This window comes from Trachinotus anak, unplaced genomic scaffold (genome assembly GCF_046630095.1).
Source record: "Trachinotus anak isolate AG129_WGS33_773 ecotype Australia unplaced genomic scaffold, CSIRO_AGI_Tana_v1 ptg000039l, whole genome shotgun sequence".
Taxonomy (NCBI): Eukaryota; Metazoa; Chordata; class Actinopteri; order Carangiformes; family Carangidae; genus Trachinotus; species Trachinotus anak.
In genome coordinates, this window is record NW_027273890.1 from 1910164 (window position 1) to 1934090 (window position 23927).

The 23927-nt window shown below is 42.3% G+C and overlaps 2 protein-coding genes across 21 annotated transcripts in view; both read left to right on the plus strand.

Moving 5' to 3' along the window:
- The window catches only part of ttn.2 (titin, tandem duplicate 2), a 213788-nt gene that overhangs the window by 35642 nt on the left and 154219 nt on the right, over positions 1–23927 (plus strand). For 18 of the 20 annotated variants that reach the window (XM_071472682.1, XM_071472683.1, XM_071472679.1 and 15 more), the window contains 13 exons: positions 873–923; positions 17586–17864; positions 18176–18739; positions 18994–19275; positions 19366–19644; positions 19736–20017; positions 20129–20407; positions 20743–21030; positions 21134–21412; positions 21528–21809; positions 22084–22362; positions 22851–23129; positions 23608–23886. In XM_071472682.1, the coding sequence (XP_071328783.1) occupies positions 873–923; positions 17586–17864; positions 18176–18739; positions 18994–19275; positions 19366–19644; positions 19736–20017; positions 20129–20407; positions 20743–21030; positions 21134–21412; positions 21528–21809; positions 22084–22362; positions 22851–23129; positions 23608–23886 (3702 nt within the window). The remainder of the gene's footprint in view (positions 1–872; positions 924–17585; positions 17865–18175; positions 18740–18993; positions 19276–19365; positions 19645–19735; positions 20018–20128; positions 20408–20742; positions 21031–21133; positions 21413–21527; positions 21810–22083; positions 22363–22850; positions 23130–23607; positions 23887–23927) is intronic. The other 2 variants (XM_071472698.1, XM_071472699.1) reach the window with 1 other exon arrangement.
- On the plus strand, positions 2148–11914 carry LOC139614977 (muscle M-line assembly protein unc-89-like). Its single transcript, XM_071472703.1, has one exon. The coding sequence runs from the start codon at positions 2505–2507 to the stop codon at positions 10386–10388; it is 7884 nt and encodes a 2627-aa protein (XP_071328804.1). The 5' UTR covers positions 2148–2504; the 3' UTR covers positions 10389–11914.

A 23927-nucleotide genomic window follows, 5' to 3' on the forward strand; every position in this document is an offset into this window, starting at 1 on the left:
TACACAGAATTGATAGGGACATCCCTCAGCCCTCCTCCGGGTCTGACTAACCCCACTGTTCCAGAGAGACATACCGTCTCGTTCATGAGTCCACCAGTTTAAATCCTTGGATTATCACCTTCCTCCTCCCTTTCCTCCTCACTCCTCACAGGAACAGACTCATCTCTCCACCTTCCTTTATCCTTTCCATACTCCTCACCCTCCTCCTTTCTCCTGCACAGGAAAACTCTGGGGAATGCATGAAACTCACAACCTCTTTGTTGTACCATCATCCTCCAGGAAACTCAGACCTTTCTTTGTCTGATTCATTTGGTGCCTCTTGGTCATGTAATGTCTGCATTACTTGTTTTTTTTCCTTGTCACTGTTTTTCACCTTGTTCTTACATATGTCCTGTGTTTACATTGTTTGACTTCGCACCTCAAAATTTATGTAGCCTCTGTAAAAATATCACTCAGACAAAATGGACTCAAATCTATTTTTTTTTCTTATGCATTTGTGTCCCATCATTTTTTGTTCGTTGACAGACTGAATTGAAAATGAAAATATCCTGTAGAAACCAGTTTAAGGCAATTAAAAGAAGAGAAGGAGCTCTGCAATACTGCAACAGTATTGTTATATGAGCAAGAAAGACTCATGGTTTTAATTATAGCTTAAGTTTCCTCAGAGTACAACCTTGATGCAACCCAAACACAGAAGGTAAATACATTCAGTCCAGCAAAGAAAAACTGAGAGGTGGATGTCCTGTCTTTGTGAGAGCATACTTCATGTGTGAAGGAACGGTTTGAAAACCCTCACTGGACCTGTCCTGCATAGTAATAGTGTGCTAAAAGTGTTTTGGTGAAATCTTTACCATCCTCTCTTTCCTTCACAGTGACTCGCATGAGAGAGCAGATTGAAGCCAAGATTGAGGAAGAAGTCAAAGGTAAGGTCACATCCGATTTCTGACCATCTTATGTCAGAAACACCAGATTATTACCATACACGAGAAACAGGCAGAGTGGAAAAGAGACAGTTTGACCAGATTTCTGTTTCATTTAATTTTTTTGCTGTGAAAGTAGTCTGTCAGTGGTTAACTTTGATCCAAGCTTTTACTCATCGAACATGTTTTTTAAATGGTGACACTTTTGAGAAAATAAATAAAGAAACAGATGTGTGGGTGCATGTATTATGGATTATTTGGATTACAGTTGGCCTGCATCCACAGACTACTTTTAAAGTTCGTAAATATGTCTTTATGTTGAACTGTCCCTTTAAATGATCTTTGAATTTCCACAGCTGCATGTCATCTTTATGTCTTGACAAAAAATGTCTGTTGTCTGTATTATTCTATCTGCTCTACTTTGATCATATTCCGTGGTTTCCCCCAGACGAATACTGTTACAACTTGCTTGTACCGGTCTTTGACACTTGCGGTTTGCATCCAAACATCCGTTTTATTTTGGCATGAAGGTTCCTTTGATCTTTTCCCAGAAAAGGCGCAGGATATGTATCTTTTAAAGCTTCCGGATTTGAAATGACCTTTAAAAGATATGGAGGTTTACTGCATCTGGAACTGATACCTTCCTCCTGCAAAATATTTCTTAGCCTGGCTTGCAGATAGTGGGATGTGATTCCTGTGGTTTGCATTCTAAATAACACCAGTAAACTATATTAGTTCGAATAAACGCCTTCTCACCCAATTTTACAGCTTCATTTGTTTAAATTTTGGAATATTATTTATGTTCTGGAGAACTTTGCTTCTTATTGATACTTGTGCATCACTTATTTCCTTTTAAGTTTAAGGATTAGAAAGGGCGTTTATTCTCCTGTCTGCAAGTCAGGTAAGGAATATTCTAGTAAAAAGCCAAAGCAATTATCAAAAAGTTAAATGAGCGAATGTTAGCCGCCCATCTTGGAATTATGCATTTTTTTAATAATAATAAAATAATTTATGTTTTGAAGAAATTTCCACAGACGAAGGATCAAAACTTCCTGCAGGTTCTTAATAAAAAGAATCAAGTCTTGCGTTTATTCGAACAAATATGGTGAGTGAAATTATTTCTTATAGCATTGTGACTCCCAGCATGCATTTAATATTTCCTTTAATGATTCATTCAAATCCTTTTCTCTTTTTTACCCCTGGAGGCTGTGATGTTCTGACAGTTGTCTGTTTCTTTATGCAGAGCTGTTTTATCACGAAAGCAAAGAAGGAACACTGCAGAGCAGCACAGAAGTCACCGGCACTCGACAGCTGAGAGGAGCCTTCTCCGACACTGAAGACTTCCTGGATCATGGCCTAGTGTCAGCCAATCGCTGTTCCAGCAGAACCTCCTCCATCAGCTCATGGACGGACAACATCAAACCATCTTTTACCAAGAAACTCAAGTTCCAATCAGTCCTGGAGGGGAAACCAGTTGAGTTAACGTGTAAACTAATTGCTTGCCCTCCACCTACTATCCTCTGGTTTCATAATAACAGATCTATTCCTAAAGAACGTAGACGTAGGATCTGTACTGACAGCAGAATGCACATGCACACGACCAGTCTGGTTATTGATAATGTCAAAGAAAAGGACTCGGGCAGTTATAAGGTAATGGCAATAAACACAGAGGGTTCTGCCGAGTCCACAGCATCACTTTTGGTGTCACTTAGGGAAGAGCAGTCCGCTAACTACTTGGGCTTTATTAAACGGTCTGCCAAAGCCCATGAAAGCGTAGACACCATTGCAGAGCAGAGGAAAGAGAGGAAGTTTAGGGTCGACCTCAGGTGTGTAGGGTCTCCTTTTGACAAGATGTCCAAAGTCCATCAGGGAAGATCTAGGTCTAAGAGCTCTTTGGTGCGTACTGTGTACTTTCGGTCTGGTTCCCATTCAAAAGAAAAAGAGTCAGAGAAAGAGTCTAAACATTTGGAAACTGCCTCTGAGCGAGCACCGTCCCCTCCCCTTATGTTTGACAGGTCTGAACGGTTTAATGACAGATTCAGTGATATCTATTGTGACCGACGCACTGGTGCTAGGTTCAGTGACAAGTTTAGTGACAGGTGCAGTGACAGGTACAGTGAAAGGTTCAGTGACACTGAGAGCCTTCACAACGAGGTAAGAACAAAACTTACCACACTCCAAAAAGCTGTAAAACAAAAGAAGAGGCTGTCTATTTGTACCATGTCCTCCTCTGAGTTTGAGTTAGAATCTGTTGCAAGCGAGTCAAGCTACGCAGATTATGTTGAGAGGCTCCGGGTCAAGCCTGCCTCTCTGCCTGATGTCCAGCATTTCAATCGACCTTTAGATTTGAGGGAGACCAATAGGGAGTTTCAAGGTAAAACCTCAAGTGGGCATCCCTCTCAGCCACGTGTGAGGCATTCATTTGAGCCTCAGTCCAGAACCAGGGCCATTCAGATCATGAGAGGTGAGTTGGTTGATACATTTGTGCCACAGACAGAAAGGAAATCAGGTGAAAAATATTCACAGTCACTGGAGGATAAAGATGTTGAGAATTTTAATCAGGCAGATGTTAGATTGAAGGAGAAGGTATTTGAGCATCACAGTGCTGTTGCTGACCACAAGATGGAGGCTACAAAGCCTGAAGCACCATACTCTGAAACAACAGCATATCCAGAAACTACAGCATACAGTGAAAGCAGGGAACATCTAGTCACATCTACCAGGGAGAAGTTCCATAGAGAAGCACTAACACCAGAAGACATAGTAAAAACAGAAACAGTTGAGCCATATGAAGAGGAGTGTGCAGGGGAGTCTTTGAGGGCTCAGTATGAGAAGAGCCTGGAAGCTGAACGGATGGAGTGTGAGGAGAAACTCCTTGCCCTGCGAATCAGGAAATGGCAGCAAGGGAATAGGGCATCAGAGGAGGAGACATTTCACCCTGAAACTGATCTACCCATGCCAACAGAGACACAGTACATGGAGCCTGAGGGGCACATTTACACTCAACAGGAAGTGATAGAGAAAAGTGCAATTGTAGTGCCCTCCTCATTCCTTAAATCAGCCATAATGAAGGCAAGGTTGATAGAGCCAGAAGCTGCAATTGCATCAACACCCAAGTCACCTAAACTAAAAGCCAGAGGAGAAGTGGAAACACCCTCCTTGCCTGCAAAGTCAGCTAGAGCTGCAGATGTAGAAGCAGAGTTATCACCCAGAGCAAAAGCCAGGACAAAGGAGGGACTCAGAGAGTCACCCAGACCACGGCCAGTCAGATCTGTCAAAGGAAAGTTACTCAGTGAAGTTGTAACACCACATGGCATAGCAACAGAAACAGTTGAGCCATACGAAGAGGAGTGTACAGGGGAGTCCTTGAGGGCTCACTATGAGGAGAGCCTAGAAGCTGAACTGATGGAATGTGAGGAGAAACTTCTCGCCCTGCGTATCAGGAAATGGCAGCAAGGCATGCAAATGTCGGAAGAGGAGACATTCCACCCTGAAACGGATCTACCAATGGTTGCAGAGACTCCGTATATGGCACCTGGGGGGAACATTTACACCTTCCAACAGGAGGTCGTGGAAAAAATAGCAGATGTAGGCCATGCTACCACGTCAACCCCTAAGTCACCTAAAGTAAAAAGTAGAGTGGAACAGGATAAAACCACAGTCATGCTGGCACAGAAATCACCCAGAGTAAATGCTAGAGCAGCAGAAGTAAAAGCTGAATCATCACCTGGAACAAAAGCTAGAGCAGAGAAGTTGTTGTTTGAGAGAACAAGAGAAGACCGTGAGCTCCAGCTGTCAAGGGAGAACATCTCCGAACTGAAGAATGAGAGTGAAAAGTTTGTCAGTGAAGAGGAGGCCTTAGCTCAGCGGATATTGAAATGGCAACAGGATGTTCTGATGGAGCAAGAGCAAGCTGTGAAGCTAGAGTCTGACTGGGTGGATGGTTACTCAACGATACAGGCAGAGAGAACCACTGAGGCTGGAAGAAATGTTGCAGAGGCGTCTGCTTTAGAATCTATTCTACAACCTGAAGTGATCTGCGGCAGAAAAACTTCCCCAAAGAAAACAGCCAAAGAGAAGTTCCTTTTGAGTGAGTCAGTTCCTGCTGGTTTCCAAGATCAGCAGGGTGAGACCCTGCAGTGGCCACCTGCTGGCGAGCTCCCAACAGAGGGGCGTGAAACCAGGTTGCAAAGAGACAGTGAGTACTTTGTAAGTGAGGAGGAAGCACTGGCTCAGCGCATCCTGAAATGGCAGCAAGATGTTGTTGAACAAGAGGAGGTAGCTGAACTTGAGTCTGAGTGGGCTTTGGATAGCCAGTGCAAACAATCTGGATCTAGGTTGCCATTTGAGACCATTTCACCGTTTGATAGTGAACCCCATCATGTTGGCATTTCTCATGAAACTCATCCCACTGACCCTCGAGCTTCACATACATCAATTCCTGGTGAAGTCTTACAAACAAAAAAATCTTCATCTCCTCAATATACTGCTGGGTATGAATCATCTCCTCCTCATGAGTCTTCTTTTATAACAAGATATTCTCCTGCACATCCTGGTTTACCGCACCATGCAGGTGTGCCTGTTGAAAGATCCTGTGTTTTAAAAACTACTCCTGTCAAAGACACGATGGGTCTCGAAGCTTCATCTGTTCAGAGATACTCTCCAACCCAACTTACTGGTGTGCCTTTTGGGGGATATGAACTTGTTTCTGCTCAGGGTGAGAGCCCTCATGAGCCTTCCCAAGAATTTTCCTCAGTCAGGAGACGCTCACCATGCCGTAGTCCACCAGAGCATCTGCAAAGGGCGGCAGAGAGGAAGTGGAGCAGGGAAGAGTACACTGTGACTGTTGATAAATCCAGCAGTCAACGCTTCCAGTCAGAGATGAGAGAGCAGATGGGGATGAGAGAGGAATTAGGAACCACTAGAGAGAGCAGCGAATGGAGACAGCAGAAAGATTTTGCAGATGTGAGGAGAGAGGAAAGACGTGAAGATTTGATAAGATCACAACAAGGTGGTGAGATGAGCACGGAAAGCCAAGAACTCTGGGCTATAAAGAAGGATGAGGAGAGAGTCCAACAGGAGTCAAATTTAAAAGAGGGAGTGTACCAAAGTCAAGAGTCTAAGATGGTAAAAGAAGGGGATACAAGTGCCAGAGGCTCTCGTCCAGTATTTGTGAAAGAAATATCTTCAGTTAAAGTCAAAATTGGTGAGATGTCAGAGTTTACTTGTCAGTTTAATGGTGCCCCTCTGCCCACAGTCACTTGGCTCAAAGATGGCCACCCATTAGCCCACAACCCTGACTATGATATCATAAGCAAATCTAACAAATCAAAGCTCACTATCTTCTATCCAACAACAGACCACGAGGGGACTTATGACTGTGTCATAGATAATAAACATGGCAAATCCATCTGCAGCGCCACTCTCGAAATCTCAGACAAAAAGATGAGAATGTCAGGTGTCAGACACGGGGTGGTAGTTACAGAGGAGCTAGAGACGGGTGAAGAAAACCAGGAGAGCCTGATGGAGGAGGAACTTCAGTCCTACATGGATTCAGGGAAGGCAACACTACAGGTGCCTCAGGCAGTGATCCACAGGCCTCACCGCTCGGATGAATCTCTCAGCTCCTCAGCTGTAGAAATCAGAATTACTGCTCCCACTCCTGTCCTTGAGGTGACAGAGGAAGGCATTGATGACAAACCTCAGGCTTTTACAGAGAAACCTTCAGGTGTGGCAAGTGACGAGGGAGCCTCTCAGACTGTCAAACATAAATTCACTTTCTCTTTTGATGTAGTCAGCGAAGGTCCTCATGTTATCAGTGAATTAGAGAACATCACCTGTTCTGAAGGCAACACTGCTGTATTAGAGTGTGTAATTACAGGTGAACCTGCTCCAAATGTTGAATGGTATTGTGATGATGTTTGCCTTGAAATCACAGGCGGAAAATACAGAGTTGAGGTAGATGATAAAGTGTACAGGCTGTGTATCAACAGTTTTACATATATTGATGCTGGAGTGTACAAATGTGTTGCTAGAAATAAGCTCGGAGAGGTAACAAGCATATCTGATGTGTCATTTCAAGTTGCAGAGCCTGTGCAGTTTTCCAAGGGTGGAGGTACTGTTGAGGATGATGTATTCCACAAAGCTGGAATCAGTCATACTAAGGATCATATCATTCATATGAAACATAAACCCATGAGCTCGCAAGCCCCCTCAGAGGCAGCAGCCGAAGCCACAAAATCCAGACCTGGCTTCTCTAGAGAGCCTCTGGCTTTATCCGGCTGTGGTCTGCAGGCTTCTGCCGCTGTGATAAAAGTTTCTCAGATTAAACAAGCTTTTGAGTCAGACTCTCCAGTTGCATTAATGACTCCCCCCTCTCCAGAGGAGCAGAGAAAAAAAGAGACACTTTTCCCTGAAGAGTTCATACCTGCAGTGGCCAATTCCCTTGACCAGCAGGAACAAGTAATTGCACCTAAACATGACTTCATATATGCAGAAGATGGTACAGCAGTAAATCCAGGTTCTCCCAAAGCTATACCTAATGTCACTCAAACTCTTCCTGTAGAAGCCAAATCTGTCTCTTCTAAAACCTCCCAGTTTACTACCTCCCATGAGGAAGACAGTGAGATCTGTGTGACACCCGGTGATGTTGAAGAGGGAGTTGTTTTGAAAGAAAGCCATAGTGCAGTTAAACAGTTTGTAGAGGTGGTTCAGGAATCTCCAGAGCTGGTCAGGCCCAAGCCACAGAAACCTGTTTGTTTGCCTGTCCAAAGGGAGGCAGGTGAAGGTGAAGGAAAGATGGTAAGAGAGGACCCTGTGCCTACACACTTTGACAGAACTAGCAGTTTCATTCAGTTCCAGTCAGAAAAAGTTCCAGCAGTAAAGCACTCCATCAGAACTTCAGCTCTACCTGAAGTTGTTAAGCCTAAAAGAATTTCTGAATCTCTCAAAACTGAGAAACAAAGTGCATCTGTAAGGCCCCCCTCTATTCATGATGAAGCAGAAATTTTTTGTGGGACTAGTGATGGGTTCACGGAAGTGGAAAAACAAGATATTAAAGTAAGTACTGAGGGATATGATCTTAATCTTGGATTGAAGCATGTGAGTGAGGATCTTGAACTTACTGGTGGGGAGCTGGTTTCAATCCCAGAGCTCTCTTTGGACAAACATGTCAGGAGTGAGCTGATTACCATCCCAGAGCCCTCTTTAGACAGTGGTGTCTTCCTTAGTATACCAGACTCCCAGGCTGACATAACAAAAGTGGCAGAGGGAATAGTGGCTGATGATGTAGTTGACCCTCATAGACAAAGCATGAGTGAAGATGTCCCTGTGAAGGCAGAACCTAAACCACTTACTGTCAAGCCTAAAGTAGACACAGTTGGCAGGTTTAAACCACTTGGTCTGCCTGTGAATGCTACTGCCCAGGGACAGGAAAGAGGTAGTTCAGGTAGGTCCTCAGCAACTGAAGCTGGGGGAGCAGCAGCGACAGTTGGCTCCATGGAGGAAGAGGAAGTAACTTTTGGTGCTGTGTATGACTACTACAACCCTCCAGCAGACTGGGGAAGGCCACTGTCCCCTGAGTCCGAGATGTCCATAGAGATTGGCAGCACTGTGAGCGAAGAGATAGCTGAGGTAGCTGAGAGGTTCTACACCCCAGGCTCATCTACTGAGGTCTCACAGCCAATTGCAGAGTCTTTCCACACTCCCAAGTCTCCAATGTCCTACCATACTCCCAGTTCTGATACACCAGGTGGGTTTATGACTCCTCAGGAATATCCCTTCTCCCCTGTAGAACACAAAAGACCCTCAACAGGAGACTCCAGTGAGAGGTTCTTCTCACCAGTTCAATTCCTAACATCTCCTGCTGACGAGGGCATTGAAACGACACCTCTTGGAATAAACATGGATGAGAGTCAATTCCTCACAAGGGGTAGAGGGTCTTTAGCTCTTCAGGAGAAAGTGCAGGGAATTCCTCCCGCCTTCCTCAAACCTCTCATTAAGAAAAGAGTGTTTGAAAATGACTCGCTAAAGTTCTGTGCTGAGGTGTTTGGCCTACCTTCCCCTGAAGTGAAGTGGTTCTGCAACAAAACCCAACTGGTGGCAGACGACAGAGTTAAAATAGAGAGAGATGCTGATACAATCTCACTAACAATTCACAATGTCAATAAAGCAGACCAGGGAGAGTATATCTGCGAGGCTGTGAACTATGTTGGGGAAGCCAGAAGTGTTGCTTTAGTGGTAGTTGTATCACAGGAAGTGAGGTTCATGCCTGCCCCTCCTGCTGTCACTCATCAGCATGTGATGGAGTTTGACGTGGAGGAAGATGATTCCTCCCGTTCTCCATCTCCCCAGGAGATTCTGCTTGAAGTAGAATTGGATGAAAACGAGGTGAAAGAATTTGAGAAACAGGTTAAGATCATCACCATTCCTGAGTATACAGCTGACAACAAGAGCATGATCATATCTTTGGATGTGTTACCGAGTATTTATGAGGAGAGTGCTGTGGACTTTGTCACCCAGGAGCATGATGATTTGAAAATAGCTTTTGAGGTCACTGAGATGCCTCCAAGATTCATTAATCCCATCTGTGACATGGAAACCCCAGAGGGAACTACTGTCATGTTTGAGTGCTCACTGATGGGAATTCCATCTCCAATTGTGTCATGGTTCAAAGGTGACAAAAAAATTCCTCACAATAACAAAAAATACTTGCACTCATCAGATGGAGATAACCACTTCCTGAAGATCTGTAAAGTGTCAACACAGGATAGCGGAGTGTACACCTGCAGAGCTATTAATGTTGTTGGAGAAACTCTGTGTAGGGCCTCCCTGGTGGTGTTAAACGCCAAGGCTTTCTCTGGAAAGACCAGAGGCAGGGAATTGACTGCCGTGTCTCTTGGAAGCGCAAAACTTCAGCCACAGAAGTTTGACTTAATGGTTGGCAACACGTCATTTGATGGTGAACAGGTGTCAGAAATTGAGCTTGAGTTTGAGTTTGAACAAGAGGCAGATGAGTCACAGCGGGCAGTCAGGCTGGTGGCCAACACTGACAACGAACTGAGTGAACAGGGAGATACATATGTTAGCATCAATTTTGATGTATTTGCTGAGCCAGCAAAAGATGACAAGATAGAGTTCAAAGGGAAGTCCTCTGATATGTGTAGCTTTCAGTTCCAGGTGACTGAGACACCTCCTAAATGTGTCATCCCACTGACTGACATTACAGCAGCAGCAGGAACACCTGTTATCCTCCAGTGTCTGGTTAGTGGTAAGCCGAACCCCACTGCAGAGTGGTACAAAGATGGAGATCATGTCGCAGACAGCAGGTGTATAATCCAGGAGAAAACTGCAGGTCATTTCAATCTGCTCATTACTAACGTGACCCAAAGTGATGCTGGCGAGTATAAGTGCATAATCAATAACACAGCTGGTTGCATTGAAACTACAGCATTGCTGAAGGTATTTTAGTGGTTGACAGTCTGGGGCTGGTTGCTTATATTGTTTAAATTGAGAACTTGAAAGTAACTTGGCTGACCAAGCAACGTCTACAAGCTTTAACTGCTTTACTGGGAAACATAGATAAGTGATGCAAAAACATAAAATAAACAGAAAGTATCTAAATTTAGAGGTGTCTAAAGTTTTCCTTGTTTTCTCAGTTTGCGACAGTTCTGGTTTATTGTTGCCACTGAAACACAACTTGTAGTTATGAGATAGCCTGGGGGGATGAGTGTCTAACTATTTCAGTTTGAATTAGTCATTATTTTTGCCTAATTAGGTAAGTCTAAGACTTGCCAAACTCAGTAGGAAAGATTAAGTTATCTTTGCGCAACCAGCCTAAAGTAATGTAACTGAAAACTTAGTGTGTACATGTTACATCATAGTTTGTCAGTCATGAAAAATATCCTCTTGAAAAAAAATGTTAAAAATAAATAAAACAATTTAATTCTGTAAGCAGATCTGTATGTGGCAAGTTTTTGTTGATTTATTGTAAGTTGTCTAAAACTTGACTCAACAGTTTTATTTAAAGTTTTAGCAGATAAACTATGTTTATGTTGGCTGCATCTGTTGTGTTTTATCCAAAGTTGTGCACTCAAATAAATATATTACCAGTCTGTTTTTAACATAGTGACATTAACATCAGTTTGCACCACAGGTGATAACTGCAACTTGGAATATTAGGTACGTGTGAAGCAAACATTCACAGAAATACATATTATTGACACTTTTTTGTTACAGTAGTGACAGTTAGTGTGAAGCTGCAAAGCCAAAGTAATTAATTCACTGAGAGCTAGCTTTAAAAAAAAAAAAAAAAAAAGATCCGTATTTAATGTGAAGTGAGAGAATACAATCAAAGTCATGTACCACCCCTAATAAAAGACTGTCAACCAAATGTATTACTAATGTCACCTGGGTGAAGAAGTTTGGTGTCAGTTCAGTCACTGCAGTAATTGAATAATAATAAAAAATAGATAACAAAAGTAGTAGGTATTTTACTTTTCATAATAATTATAAAATTAATATTTTTAGCTGTGATCCCATCAAAAATCTGGAAACTATTAAGAATATATTGTCATATTGCTTACTTGAAATGATTCAGTTGCTTGTGTGCCATTTATTTTGCCATATTTTGTTTTGGATTTGTTTGTGTGTGTGTGTGTGTGTGTGTGTGTGTGTGTGTGTGTGTGTGTGTTTAAGAGTTTTTGCTGTGTGTGAACAATATTTTTAGAATCTTAAAGAAAGTTTGTAATTCATAGTAGAGTAAGTTGATTGATGACTACTTTTGAAAATTGATAAAACTGTGAAACTTTTTTAAATTTAAATATAACTTTTAATGTCTTGTAAATATGTGTAATTTTAGGGGTTTATGAGAAGTGTGTATCAGTAAAATAAGACAAAAAAAAATCAGCATTCAGATAGAAATTCATAGTTCATTTGTACAGAGATCATGTTGGTTTGTCTCAGAGTTTATATAATAAAATATTTTAAGATCTAAAGTTGAAGTATGAGGTTTTTTTTTATCATTTACATGGTCCATTTGTCAGTTGTCAAATTTAAGGACAAAATACAGGTCTCAAAAAAACTACCTTTTTTGTGTAAAACCTAGTATCATTTGAATTTTTTAAAATACCAGTGCCAGTAAATTTCCTGGTTTTGGGATAGATACTGAACAAAACTCTTTTGGTCTTTTTTCAGCTTAATAGTTTAACTGAAATTGATGGGATGTACATTGATGCATGACATTAAGATACATCCCATCTATTTCACGTGTTCATGTGATAAGCATATGATAATGTCATGGTCATTTGTTCACTTCTGTATGAGATTCAAATGGTTATTTTGGTGGTAATAATAATAAAAGTAATAATGATAAAAATAATATTTAAATTGATCTTGAGGAAAGCTAAAAGCAAAACTCAAAAATAACACCAACCTTTCTAATTCTGAATATAATATCACAAAAAAATTAACATATAGCAAGAGAAATAAATCACTTTCTTCAGCTGTGAAAACGTCAAAGAATCATCTATTCTTTTGGGGGAATGCACTATTATTTTCTTTGTCCATGTTTGGGTCATTCTCTTGATTTTTAGCAAAAAGTTGTGCTTACATAAACTGATTCACTGTTAATATCAAGTAATTCACATTTTTGCCATGTATTTTAGTATATACAAGGGCTGTCCTTTTTAAGTCACTTAGTCGACAAATAGCTAATTTGGATTATTGTAATGTAATGTGTATTTTTCTGTAATGTAGATAAGAAATTAGCTGTTTGTCATTTGAATTGCCTGTAAAATGAAACATCTAAATTATATTTCACAAATATGCTCTTGCCTTTACTGAATGTCAGATTTCAAAAGACTTTGTTTGTAGCAATCAACTGCAAAGGGCCAATAATACTAATCAAAATTCTGAGTTTTTGAAAAAAAATTCTATCACTATTAGTCGACTACGAATTTATGTAGTAAAGGACAGCCCTAATATTTGCTGTTATAAATTCACTGTTAATATCGTAGCTTTTGTCTTGTGGATATTGTTATCAGTTTTGCTCAATATTTCCTGACAGAGCATTGTAGCACCACCATCACCACTGTCGAAGAACAAGAGGAAACCTACTACACTGATGTCCAGTTACCGCAGAAAACAAAAACACTTGAACTCAAGCCAGAGTCCAAACATTACTCTTCCACTTTAGAGAAGAAAAAAGAAAAGCCAGTTTTCCTCAGCCAGCTCTCCCCAGCAGCTGTAACCATTGGGGAAACAGCCAGGTTTAAGATCAAAGTGTCTGGAATTCCAAAGCCGACTGTTCAATGGTCTCACAATGGAAAAGTAATTGAGAGCTCCTCTATATACAAGCTGATAGAGGAGAAGGAGGAGTACTCTTTAGTAATCACCAAGGTCACATCTGAGGTTGAGGGCGAGTACTCTTGCACTGCCACCAACAGATTTGGCAAGACAACATGCACAATGTACCTTGAAGTGAAAAAGCCTGATGTTAGCCAGGCAGAGAAATGGGTTGAGAAGATGTTTAAGGTGACAGGTCAGCCTCCTACTTTCACAGTGCAGATCCAGCCAGTGAGGTGCTCAGAAGGAGGAGAGGTTTATTTTAATTATAAAGCCAGTGGTGATCCAATCCCTGATGTGAAGTGGTTCAAAGGTGCCTTCCAGATCCAGCCCAGTAGAAACTGTATCATTATAACCAACCCAGATGGATCTGGCTTCATCAATATTAAGAATGTCAAACAGGAAGACAGTGGCTTGTATACATGTAAAGCCTCCAATCCATTTGGAGAGGCATCCTGTGGTGCTGAGCTTATTGCGTTTAGGGAATCAGTCTCTGTTTCCCACAAACAGGAGCAGCTGACAGTTGTTCAGAAGAAAGGCTATAAGGTTTCAATGACAGAACAGGCAACTGAGTCTCGTTTGTACCAGGTCAGCCTCCCAGGCCAGGACAGGGCTAGATCAGATCAGATGGTTTATACCATTGGCACTGAGGACAGGCAGATAATTCCCAGTGAGCAAGTAGGCTCCCTTAGAGACCTGGATATCTCTGCTGCAACTGTTCATCGTGAGCAGCTGACCCAGCAGGCAGCGGTGCTTCAGTCTCATGAGATAGAGGAGAGGGTGTCTGTGGTTCCTACCCATCCACCTCAGGTTTCTGCAGTTCCTGCAAAACAGCTTCATATGGCAGCATTTACGTCGTCTGTCGAAGAGAGTCAAGACCTCACAGAACAGCACTGTGATCGCATCCAGAGCCCTGAGGTTCTTGAGCTTCAGGTAGCTAGAGAAAAAAGGTCAAAGGTGATGTCAGCTGTTGCTGAGGAGCTCACCCCACTCTCTAGTGTTAGCACAGAGCCTCTGGTGGACAGAAAGTCTGCTATGCTGAGGCCCACTTCAGAACCTAAACATCTCGTGAGTGGGCATCAAGTCGAGTCACAACTGTCCATCCTGAAAGAGCAGTCTCAGGACATACCAAAACCACAGGAGGAGAAAGGCTACAAGGTTAAGGAAGGAGTTAAGATTTTATATTCAGCCCAGTCTGCAGAAAAACAGGTGCTTGTAGAGGGCCACACAACTGAACTAGCTACAGCAGATTCTACTGTGAAGTCTTCCATTAGAAAAGAGGAGCACCAACCCATCTTGGCCTCGATCAGTGAGTCCAAACAGACTCTTTCCAAGGAGACTAAGTTCTCCATGCAGAGGCCTGCTGAGGAGACAGCCCATCTCTCTAAGGATGAAATGATGAAGGCAGCACTAATGGCTGAAGAGAAGCAAATGCTGCAGGCTGAGCCTACTCAGCAGCTGCCAAGTCTGGACAGTGCCATGTCCATTCAGTCACAGGTAGAAGGGGAGCAGGTGTTGCACCTGCAGGTTATCACAGACCAGGACCTCCTGCCATCTGAGGGGAGCTTCACCTGTGAAAAACCAGAACCAGAGCATGCAGGGACCCGGAAGAGTCCCACTCTGCTTCACACTGTTAGCCAGGATGAGCAAAGGACAGTAGTTTGTGAGGACACATCTGAGTTTGAGGCCAAGACTAGCACCATGACCATTCAGCCCCAGAAAGAAGCCCCTACTCTTCTGCATCTCCAGTCAACTCAACCTGTGGAGGTGTTACCCAAAGAGAGTATCCTGATTATTGAGAAGCCGGACCAGCAGATGGCAGCACAAAAACAACAAAAGACAAGGAGCCATGCAGCGATCTCTGAAGAGAGAAGGGAGCTCACAGCAGATTACCATACAGAGTTAGATTTGTCTGTGACTGGAGTTCAATCTCACCTTCGAACTGAGCCCAGGCCTCAAAATGTCCTCCAGCTCTCCTACCAGCCCATGCAGCTGCCAAAGGAGACGCCAGTTACAACTGATGTCAAACAGCAGCGGGCCTTGGTGCAGAAGGAGGATCGCTGGAACGTAATGCATGTCAGCAGCGTGACAGAAAGTCGGGCCTTAGAGGAGGGTCACACACGGAGTCTTACAGCTGTGGATAAATTTACCTGCCAAATGGCTATAGAGGCAAAAGTTCCCACTGAGCCAGTACAGATTGAGGAGAAGGAGATCTCCACTGAGAGTAGTGTCATTCTAGAGGCCGCAGAACAGGACTTTGCTGTTCAGATCCAAGAAGGCCAGTCAGTAAGGCAGTCAATAGTGATGGATGAAAAGAGAGTGCTCATGGGTGAGGTCTCTCAGGAGATCACCAAGTCTGACTCCACTAAAGTCATCATCACCACACAGCCAAAACTCTCCCTTATGGCATCAGAATCAAAAGACAGCACAGCTCTTCCCAAAGAGATGACTTTTGTGCTACAGATGCCTAAACCATCCAGTCTGAACATAAGGCGTCAGCTAAGAGATGCCCTACAGTCTGCTGTGGCCAGGGACCAGCCAGTGTTACTGGCTGATGTCATAGCCAGGTTACAGGCTGTAGAAGTACAGGAGGTCAAGGTTCAAAGAGAGCCCAAATTGGCAATGTTCACGTACCTCATCACAACAACAGGTGCCCCCATGGAGATCACTCTGGCTTTTGAGGGTGAATACCCTCAGACAGCTGACCTCAGAACTGAACTCCAGGCAGCTTTCCACTCCATAGTGTACCAGGAAGCCCATGTTCTTACTTCAGAACAGCCGGGCACTATGCAGCTAGACAAACCTCAAAGGGTGCAGGTCATTTCGGCCAGCTCTAAGCAAATGCTATCATCCATGGTAGAGACAGTGAACGTGACAGAGAGTACAATGGATTTCACTGCCATCAAATCTCATGCTGCTGCACTTAAGACAGAGTCTAAAATGGAAGTTGAACGTGCTACAGCAGGGCAACAGGTTGTGATGCAGGAATCCAAAGCAGCAAAGATGGAACAATCCATCTCATCTAAGATTAAAATTTCCACTGAGGCTCACATGGCTTTTGAGCAGTCTGTCCAGGTGTCAAGGCAGGAGGTGAGGTCAGTGACCCTGAACAGCCAAGAAAAAGATCTAGGAGCGATAATTGTTACCACTTCCCTGCCTCCTACCACAGTCCCTGCTGAACACGCAGTGGATGTCAGCATCCAGAAGGAGCACAGGGAGGAGATCTTCAAAGAGGAGATCACAGTTTCTAGGCCAGAACAGAGGGAATACCCTGTAATAGTCACCGCCCTCGAAGACTTATCTATGGAAGAAGATACTAAAGTAACCTTTAGCACTACCATTAAGTATGTTACAAAAGTAAACTGGTTTTTCAATGGACAATTGGTAAAATCTGGCAAAGAGTTCAAGTGTTCCAAAGACCACGACACATACACATTGGTTATCAACAAAATTGTCAAGGAGAGACATCAAGGAGAATATGTTTGTGAGGCTGAGAATGAAGCTGGCAGGACTACAACATCTTCAAGGCTCATTGTGGTCTCAAGAGGTTTGACAACAGGAAAAATTAATGTATCATTCATTCACTCACCCATTTTCTCTGAGAATAACTAATCATTCACATACATCGATTCATTCAAGACCTCTGTCCTCACATAAAATGATGCATTGTCACATTTGTCACTTTCGTCTCTATATTCATCTCATAGCTCAGCATTAGCAACCTTAGCAGGGCGCTGGATGGTACTAACTCACCATGTCTTGTTTGTTCCATATCACTTTATGGTCAGTAACTGCCTAAAGACCAGAATTGTTACAGTCATGCAAGTTTAGCTTAAGGGTCTGTACGTTTTTAGCTTCTTGCTGTAATGATTGTCATGATCCTGGCCTTCAGGCAACATTCATGGTCTTTCCATGAACACGTTGGCATGTAGGTGGCAACAGGTTTCTTTGTTTTAAACCCATGGTATGTCACATTCCCTTAGGTTCATTCTCATTGCATATCTGCAATGTCTCTCCGCATGCTTTCAGGGCTTCAACTTGACATTGCTTCATCTTTCACAAACCCTTTGTTTCTCCTCCTTTTAGCAGGAACTCTAGCCCCATGAGAATCATGTACAGTGATAGCATCTTCTTTCAGGAAACCTTTTGTGAAACCATGGGGCTAATGTTCTTGCTATTTTTCTCCTTCACAGTCACTCCTGACTTGCCTTCCACCATAGTTGTACATTCCACCATTTATGTTCTGTCATTTTTTATTTTTACCAAAGTTACATAGATTCAATTGCTAACATTTAACTTTTAATTTGTCTGCGTGTGCCTCAGTGCCACCTCTTTTCAGGCAGAAAATCACACCTCTGGAGATCAACATTGGAAGCCATGCCAAGTTCGAATGTGAGATTGATGATGCCCCAAATGTGACCTTCAAATGGTACAAGTCTGGCATTGAGATCAAACAGAGTGAGAAGTATCGGATCCTCAGCCGCCACACCAGTTCCTCTCTGGAGCTCCTGAACCCAATCAAAGCAGACAGCGGTGAATACACCTGCAAGGCTTCAAACCAGCATGGCACCGACAGCTGCACTGCCTCACTCATTGTCACTGGTAAGACCCCAGTGGGACCTCTTTTAAATTATTGTTTTACCTATATTTATGTTTGAGAGAGAGAGAATTATATACATATTTACATTTTATTTTACCCTGAATCATCATGGTGCAGTTTGGTAGTGATGGTTTGTTTAAAAACTGCATCTGGTGTCACATTTGGCAATATAATGATGTTGTGGATCAAATATTTGTATGTTTAAATCTACATTGATCAACAAGTTGGGATCGCACAGACTAGCTTATTTTGGTGTTGTATTTTTTCTCCTTTTAAAACATATGTTTTTTCATGTTTTACCTGCTCTCCATAGAAATGTACCCGCCAATATTTGTATCAAAACCAGACCCAATGACTTTATATGTGGGCAAACAAGCTGTGTTCCAGTGCACACTCACTGGATCCTCACCAATGGAAGTTGTCTGGCACAAGGACAACATAGCCATCTCCTCTGAAGGGAACTATATCATGAAATGTGAAAAGAACAAATATTCCCTTCACATTAAAAGTCTTGAGCTGACTGATCAGGGAGTGTTCCTGTGCAAGGCCTCCAACAGTGTCGGCACTGCTACATTCACCTCAGAACTCAAGGTTATCAACAAGCCCAGCTTTGTTAAGACCATTGAGCCAGCGTCAGCTGCTGTTAATGTCCCACTGAGGCTGGAGTGCCAGGTGGATGAGGACACTGGTGTGACCGTCACCTGGACCAGGGATGGCAAAAAAGTCCACCAGAGCATGGAATGTAAACTGTCCTTTGAGGACAAGGTGGCTGTTCTTGAGATACCTAAGTCCAAAGTGAAGGACTCTGGGAAATATGTGTGCACAGCCACTAATGAGGCTGGGAGCTCATCCTGTGAGGCTGTGATAACAGTTCAAGGTAAGATCTTAACAATGATCTTTCCATTAGCTTTGATGAAAATATATATCCCTTGAAATGAGCTGGTGGGTTATTGCTGACAGTTGTTTTCAGCCAACTGCAGGCTGATGCTAACACTATGCACTGCTATCTTCTTGCCTTGTCTTTTGCATCTCTTTTTTGGACTCTTCTGTCTACGTTATTTGCTTTATGACTGTCTTTCTTATGATAATGTTTGAAAATCATGGTGTTTTTGAACTAAACACTCCTTTCAGAGCCCCCTGCCTTTGTCAAGAAAATGGAACCTAAGATTACATGGAAACAGGGTATAGCTGCACGCTTACAATGCAGCATTAAAGGCTCGCCTGAACTTCGCATCCACTGGTTCTGGAATGAGAGAGAGCTCAGTGATGGAGAAAAATATAAAACCTCTTTCAAGAATGGAGTTGTTACTTTGGAGATAATGAATCTTTTGGTGACAGACAGTGGGAGTTACACCTGTGAGGTGTCAAATAATGCTGGCAGTGAGAGCTGCAACACCCTTATAGCTGTTAAAGGTTTGTCAAATTCGCATTTACTTTACACTCACTGTTAAGAAATTTTTTGGTACTAACTGCAAACACTTTACTTACCCTTTTGACACCCAGAACCACCGTCTATTAGAAAAGAGCTGCAGACACTAGAGACGGTGAAGGGAACAGCAGCTCAGCTGGAGTGCGAGATCACAGGAACAGCACCTTTTGAAATCAGCTGGTTAAAGAACAAGAAAGCCATCACCAGTGATCAGAAATATAAAATAATCTCCCAAGACTCCTTGTCAAGGCTGGAGATCCAGACCTTTGAAAGTGCAGATGTTGGAGATTATCAGTGTGTCATTTCCAATGATGTGGGAAAAGTCACCACTAAGGCCTTAGCAAAACTTAAAGGTTAGTAAACCTGAGCTTAATGAAACATTTATTAACTGAAGTTTAATCTTGTGCTTCAGACTCAGTTTTAACTCATAATGTATTTTTGTAGAGCCTCCAACTTTCTCTAAGAGGGTTGACAGTGCTACAGCAGTGGTGGGAAATACAGTAAAACTACAAGGAACCATTAAGGGCTCGGCTCCCATCACTGTTAAATGGATGAAAGACTCTGAGATACTGAGAGATGACGATCCAAATATCAAGGTGGTGTTTGAGAACAATGTTGCTAGCTTGTCAATAACAACAGTGGCAATCAGCCACAGTGGAAAGTATTTGTGCCAAGCTGAGAATGAGGCTGGGCAACAAAAGTGTGAAGCCACCTTGACTGTGCAAGGTCAGATGAAATCTTTGATGCAGACATATTTGTGGAGATTTTAGCTCCTATATCCAGTTTTTGTGTCCAAACTCTTATATCTTAACAACTAATGGGTTTATCTTATCCCAGAACCTGCCAGAATCGTAGAACCTACAGAATCCATTAGTGTGACTTCAGGGGATTCAGCCACATTGGAGTGCACACTTTCTGGAAGCCCAGATCTCAAAGTGAAATGGTTTAAAGAAGGGAAGGAGATGATCAGTGGCCGTAAATATAAGATGACTCTGAGGGACAATATTGCCACCATGAAGATTCTTACGGCAGAAAAAGGAGACACTTCAGAGTACAAGATAGAGGTGTCAAATAAAGTTGGGAAAGACCAGTGTACATGCTCAGTCACTGTCTTAGGTTAGCTCCCAGTTTCTGCTTCTTTAACATTACATTTTTTGCAGTTTTACAAATAAATGAAAATATTACAAGTATAAGTTACAAACAGTTTCCTCCAAAATCTATACTTGTTGATTATGTTTATAATTACAAAAATGCAAACATTACACTTTATTTATGTTTTGGGACATACATGAAGCTAAGGTCTTAAAAGTGAAACGTTGCAATAGATTTGATTGTAAGTAAAGACAGGAGATAGGTGACAGGTGTCATCTGCTTTTGAATTTTAACATAATATTTTTTTAAAAACAGTATGAAACAGTTAATGCATGAGATGTTTTTTCTTCAACAATCAGATCGGATAATGCCTCCAACTTTCACCAAGTCCCTGAAAAGAGTTGATGGTAACATTGGTAATGATGTCTCCATGGATTGTAAGGTGTCTGGGTCACAACCCATGACTGTAACTTGGTTCAAAGATGACCAGGAGATTGTGTCTGGATCCAAATTCCAGCCTGAATACAAAGACAGCTCTGCTACCCTGAGAGTTATTCGGCTGGAGAAAGCAGATTCTGGTGTTTACAAATGCAGAGCCACCAATTCAGCCGGCTTTAAAGAAACCAGCAGCACGCTCTATGTCAAAGGTTATGAATGCTTACCTTATATCATGTTTCTGTATTGTCTGCGATCCTTAAATGATTTCATGCTAATATGAAATGCAAATTTTGTTTTATTAATGGCCCCCAGAGCCCCCAGTGTTCACTGTGAAACCAGACAACCAGGATGTTATACCAGGAACCACTGTTTACTTCAAAGCAGCCTTCACTGGAACAGCTCCTTTGGCTATTAAGTGGTTCAGAGAGGAAAAAGAGATTATAACTGGAGGCACATGTTTCATAAAGAAAGATGTCTCCTCAAGCTCTTTGGAACTTCACTCTGTGAAACCCAGTGATTCCGCTAAATACACTTGCCAAGTATCCAATGATGCTGGAAAGGTGGATTGTACTACAGTGCTCTTTGTAAAAGGTGCCTGTCTTCAGTACTTTGTGCAGCTGCATGAAAATATCTTCATATTCTTGAGCAACATCAACATCTTTTGTTACTAACATAATGTCCTCTGAATGTTAACCTCTTCTCTCAGAACCTCCTGTGTTTGTGAGGAAGCTTGAAGTGACCAAGCTTGCCACCAGTGGTGACAATGCCAGACTGGAGTGCAAAGTGACGGGCAGTCCTGTTATCAGTTTCAAGTGGTTCAAAGATGAGATGGAGATCAGCTCCTGTGCTAAATACACAATGGCCATAACTGACTTAATGGTGACCCTGGAAATTGTCAGCTGTACAGTAGAAGATAGTGGAGATTATCTCTGTGTGGCATCCAGTGAGGCTGGTAGTGACCGCTGCAGCAGCACAGTTACAGTCAAAGGTTGGTTTAGTTTGCATTTACATATGCTTCTCACAATGGAACTTCACCTGCTTTTCTTGAATTTCCCAGTGATTACCATCAGTCTGAATTCACATACTCACATTGCAGATGCCTTGCCATCATTGAAATTACAATTCAGAAAAACACATCTTCAGCTTCCCAGTAAAACTACAGTGAATTGTTTTATTTTTAATTTTTGGCATTATCATATGTCATCATTATATACTTCTATGCTCCATTGTAAAGCGCTCACATGCCTGTTGTTTTCTCCTAGAACCACCATTGTTTGTGCGTAGCTTGGAGCCCAAAGATGTGGTGAAAGGTTCTGAGATGATGCTGGAAGGCCAAGTCACTGGTTCTGCCCCTTTCACTGTGTCATTTTATAAAAACACAAAGCTAATTAGGAATGACAAGAGACACAGGATCACTGTGGAAAATGACCTGGTAAACCTGCAGGTCCTGGCAGTAGAGGCAGGAGATGTTGGTTTGTACCAGTGTACTGTTGAGAATGAAGTGGGGAGGGCCTCCTGTGATTGTCAAGTAACACTAAAAGGTTGGTGTAGATGCTTTGGAATTATCTTTAAATCAACTTATTTCAGCTGTGCATTAGATGTTGTGTATATGTATAGGGTAGATAGCAGTGCCTCTCCTACACCTGACTGGACAAACATTGTTGATTGCTGGGTGGTCATTCAAAACATTGTGTGATTTGACTTAAATACTCCAACAAAATCAATTTCTTGATCAGTTTGAGGAAGAAATACATGTGCTAATTCGGGTTTCATTTTTTTATAGTGTATACAAAGCATAATTATTTCCTCATTGGATAAGGCGTTTGGAGACCAGGCATTGACTATATATATAAATTCTCACCAATGCTCTCTGTTTGGCCAAAAACATGTGAAGCTCAGCAGATCCTCATTAGATGGTTTCCAGACTTAAATTTCGTAGCAAAGACTGAATTTGCAGAATGAAGTCTGACTTTGAAAGGCTAACATTTCATAGAGGCCAATAACATCAAAAATTATTTTTTTCTTGTAGAACCACCGTCATTTGTGCAAAAGTTGGAGAACCTCAATTCGTTGGTGGGTGGTGAGGTGTCTCTGAAATGCACTCTGAAGGGCTCAGAGCCCATGACTGTGTCCTGGCTTAAAGACAACCATGAGCTCAAAGAGGCTGAAAACATTCAGATTACATATGAGGACAAGACTGCTCTGCTGCACATAACAAATTTACAGAGCAAACATGGTGGAAAATATTCTTGCCAGGCGCAAAATCAGGCTGGGAGCCAGACATGCTCTGCTGTGGTGACAGTCAAAGGTTGGTGAAAATCCTCAAGGATTCAAATTTGACAATAAAGTCTGTTTGTCCAATTTCCTGATCTTCCCTAATCTTTCCAATGGCACGTTCAGGTGATATTTATCAACTCATGAAGTCACACATTTCTAAGTTTACTAGCAGGAAGTTTCCAACAAATGACCGCCAAAGTGTTAAATCCCAGTGGTAAACTGGGACAAGTTCCAGACTCCCTAAGACAGCTCCCTAAGTTACCAAATTGTGACATTTGACTTAAACACTTGATTGACAGCTGCCAATTGAATTTTTATCGGTCCTTTTCATGTGATAGATTTAACATTGACCATTGATTGGTTTTTCACATGATAATTTAAAGACCTTATGAGTTGATAAAGACCAAATGCATCTTAACTGTGTAACTGATTTCAGTTCTTGGTCTGTCACTTTACTGTAGAACATCAGGTTTCAGATTCATTGCTGACTGTTTTGTTTGATGTCTCAGAGCCAGCTAAGGTCACAGAGGAGGCCAAGTCTATCAGTGTGACTCAGGGGGATCCAGCCACTCTGGAGGCCAGGTTTTCAGGCACAAAACCCCTGAAGGCCAGATGGCTAAAGGCTGGCAAGGAGCTAACTTCAGGCCAGAGATATAAAGTACAGAGCACAGACACCAGTTCTGTGCTCAAGATTATTAAAACTGAGAAAAGCGACGGTGGTGAATACACCTTTAATGTTTCAAATGATGTCGGCAAAAGTTCTTGTGAGGCCACACTCACTGTTCTTGGTTAGTTCGTAATTTATACCATAGAACTTAAAATTGGTTTT

Bases quoted from the DNA above. Each gene is read 5' to 3' on its own strand.
- LOC139614977 (XM_071472703.1), top strand. From the start codon at position 2,505: ATGCACATGCACACGACCAGTCTGGTTATTGATAATGTCAAAGAAAAG.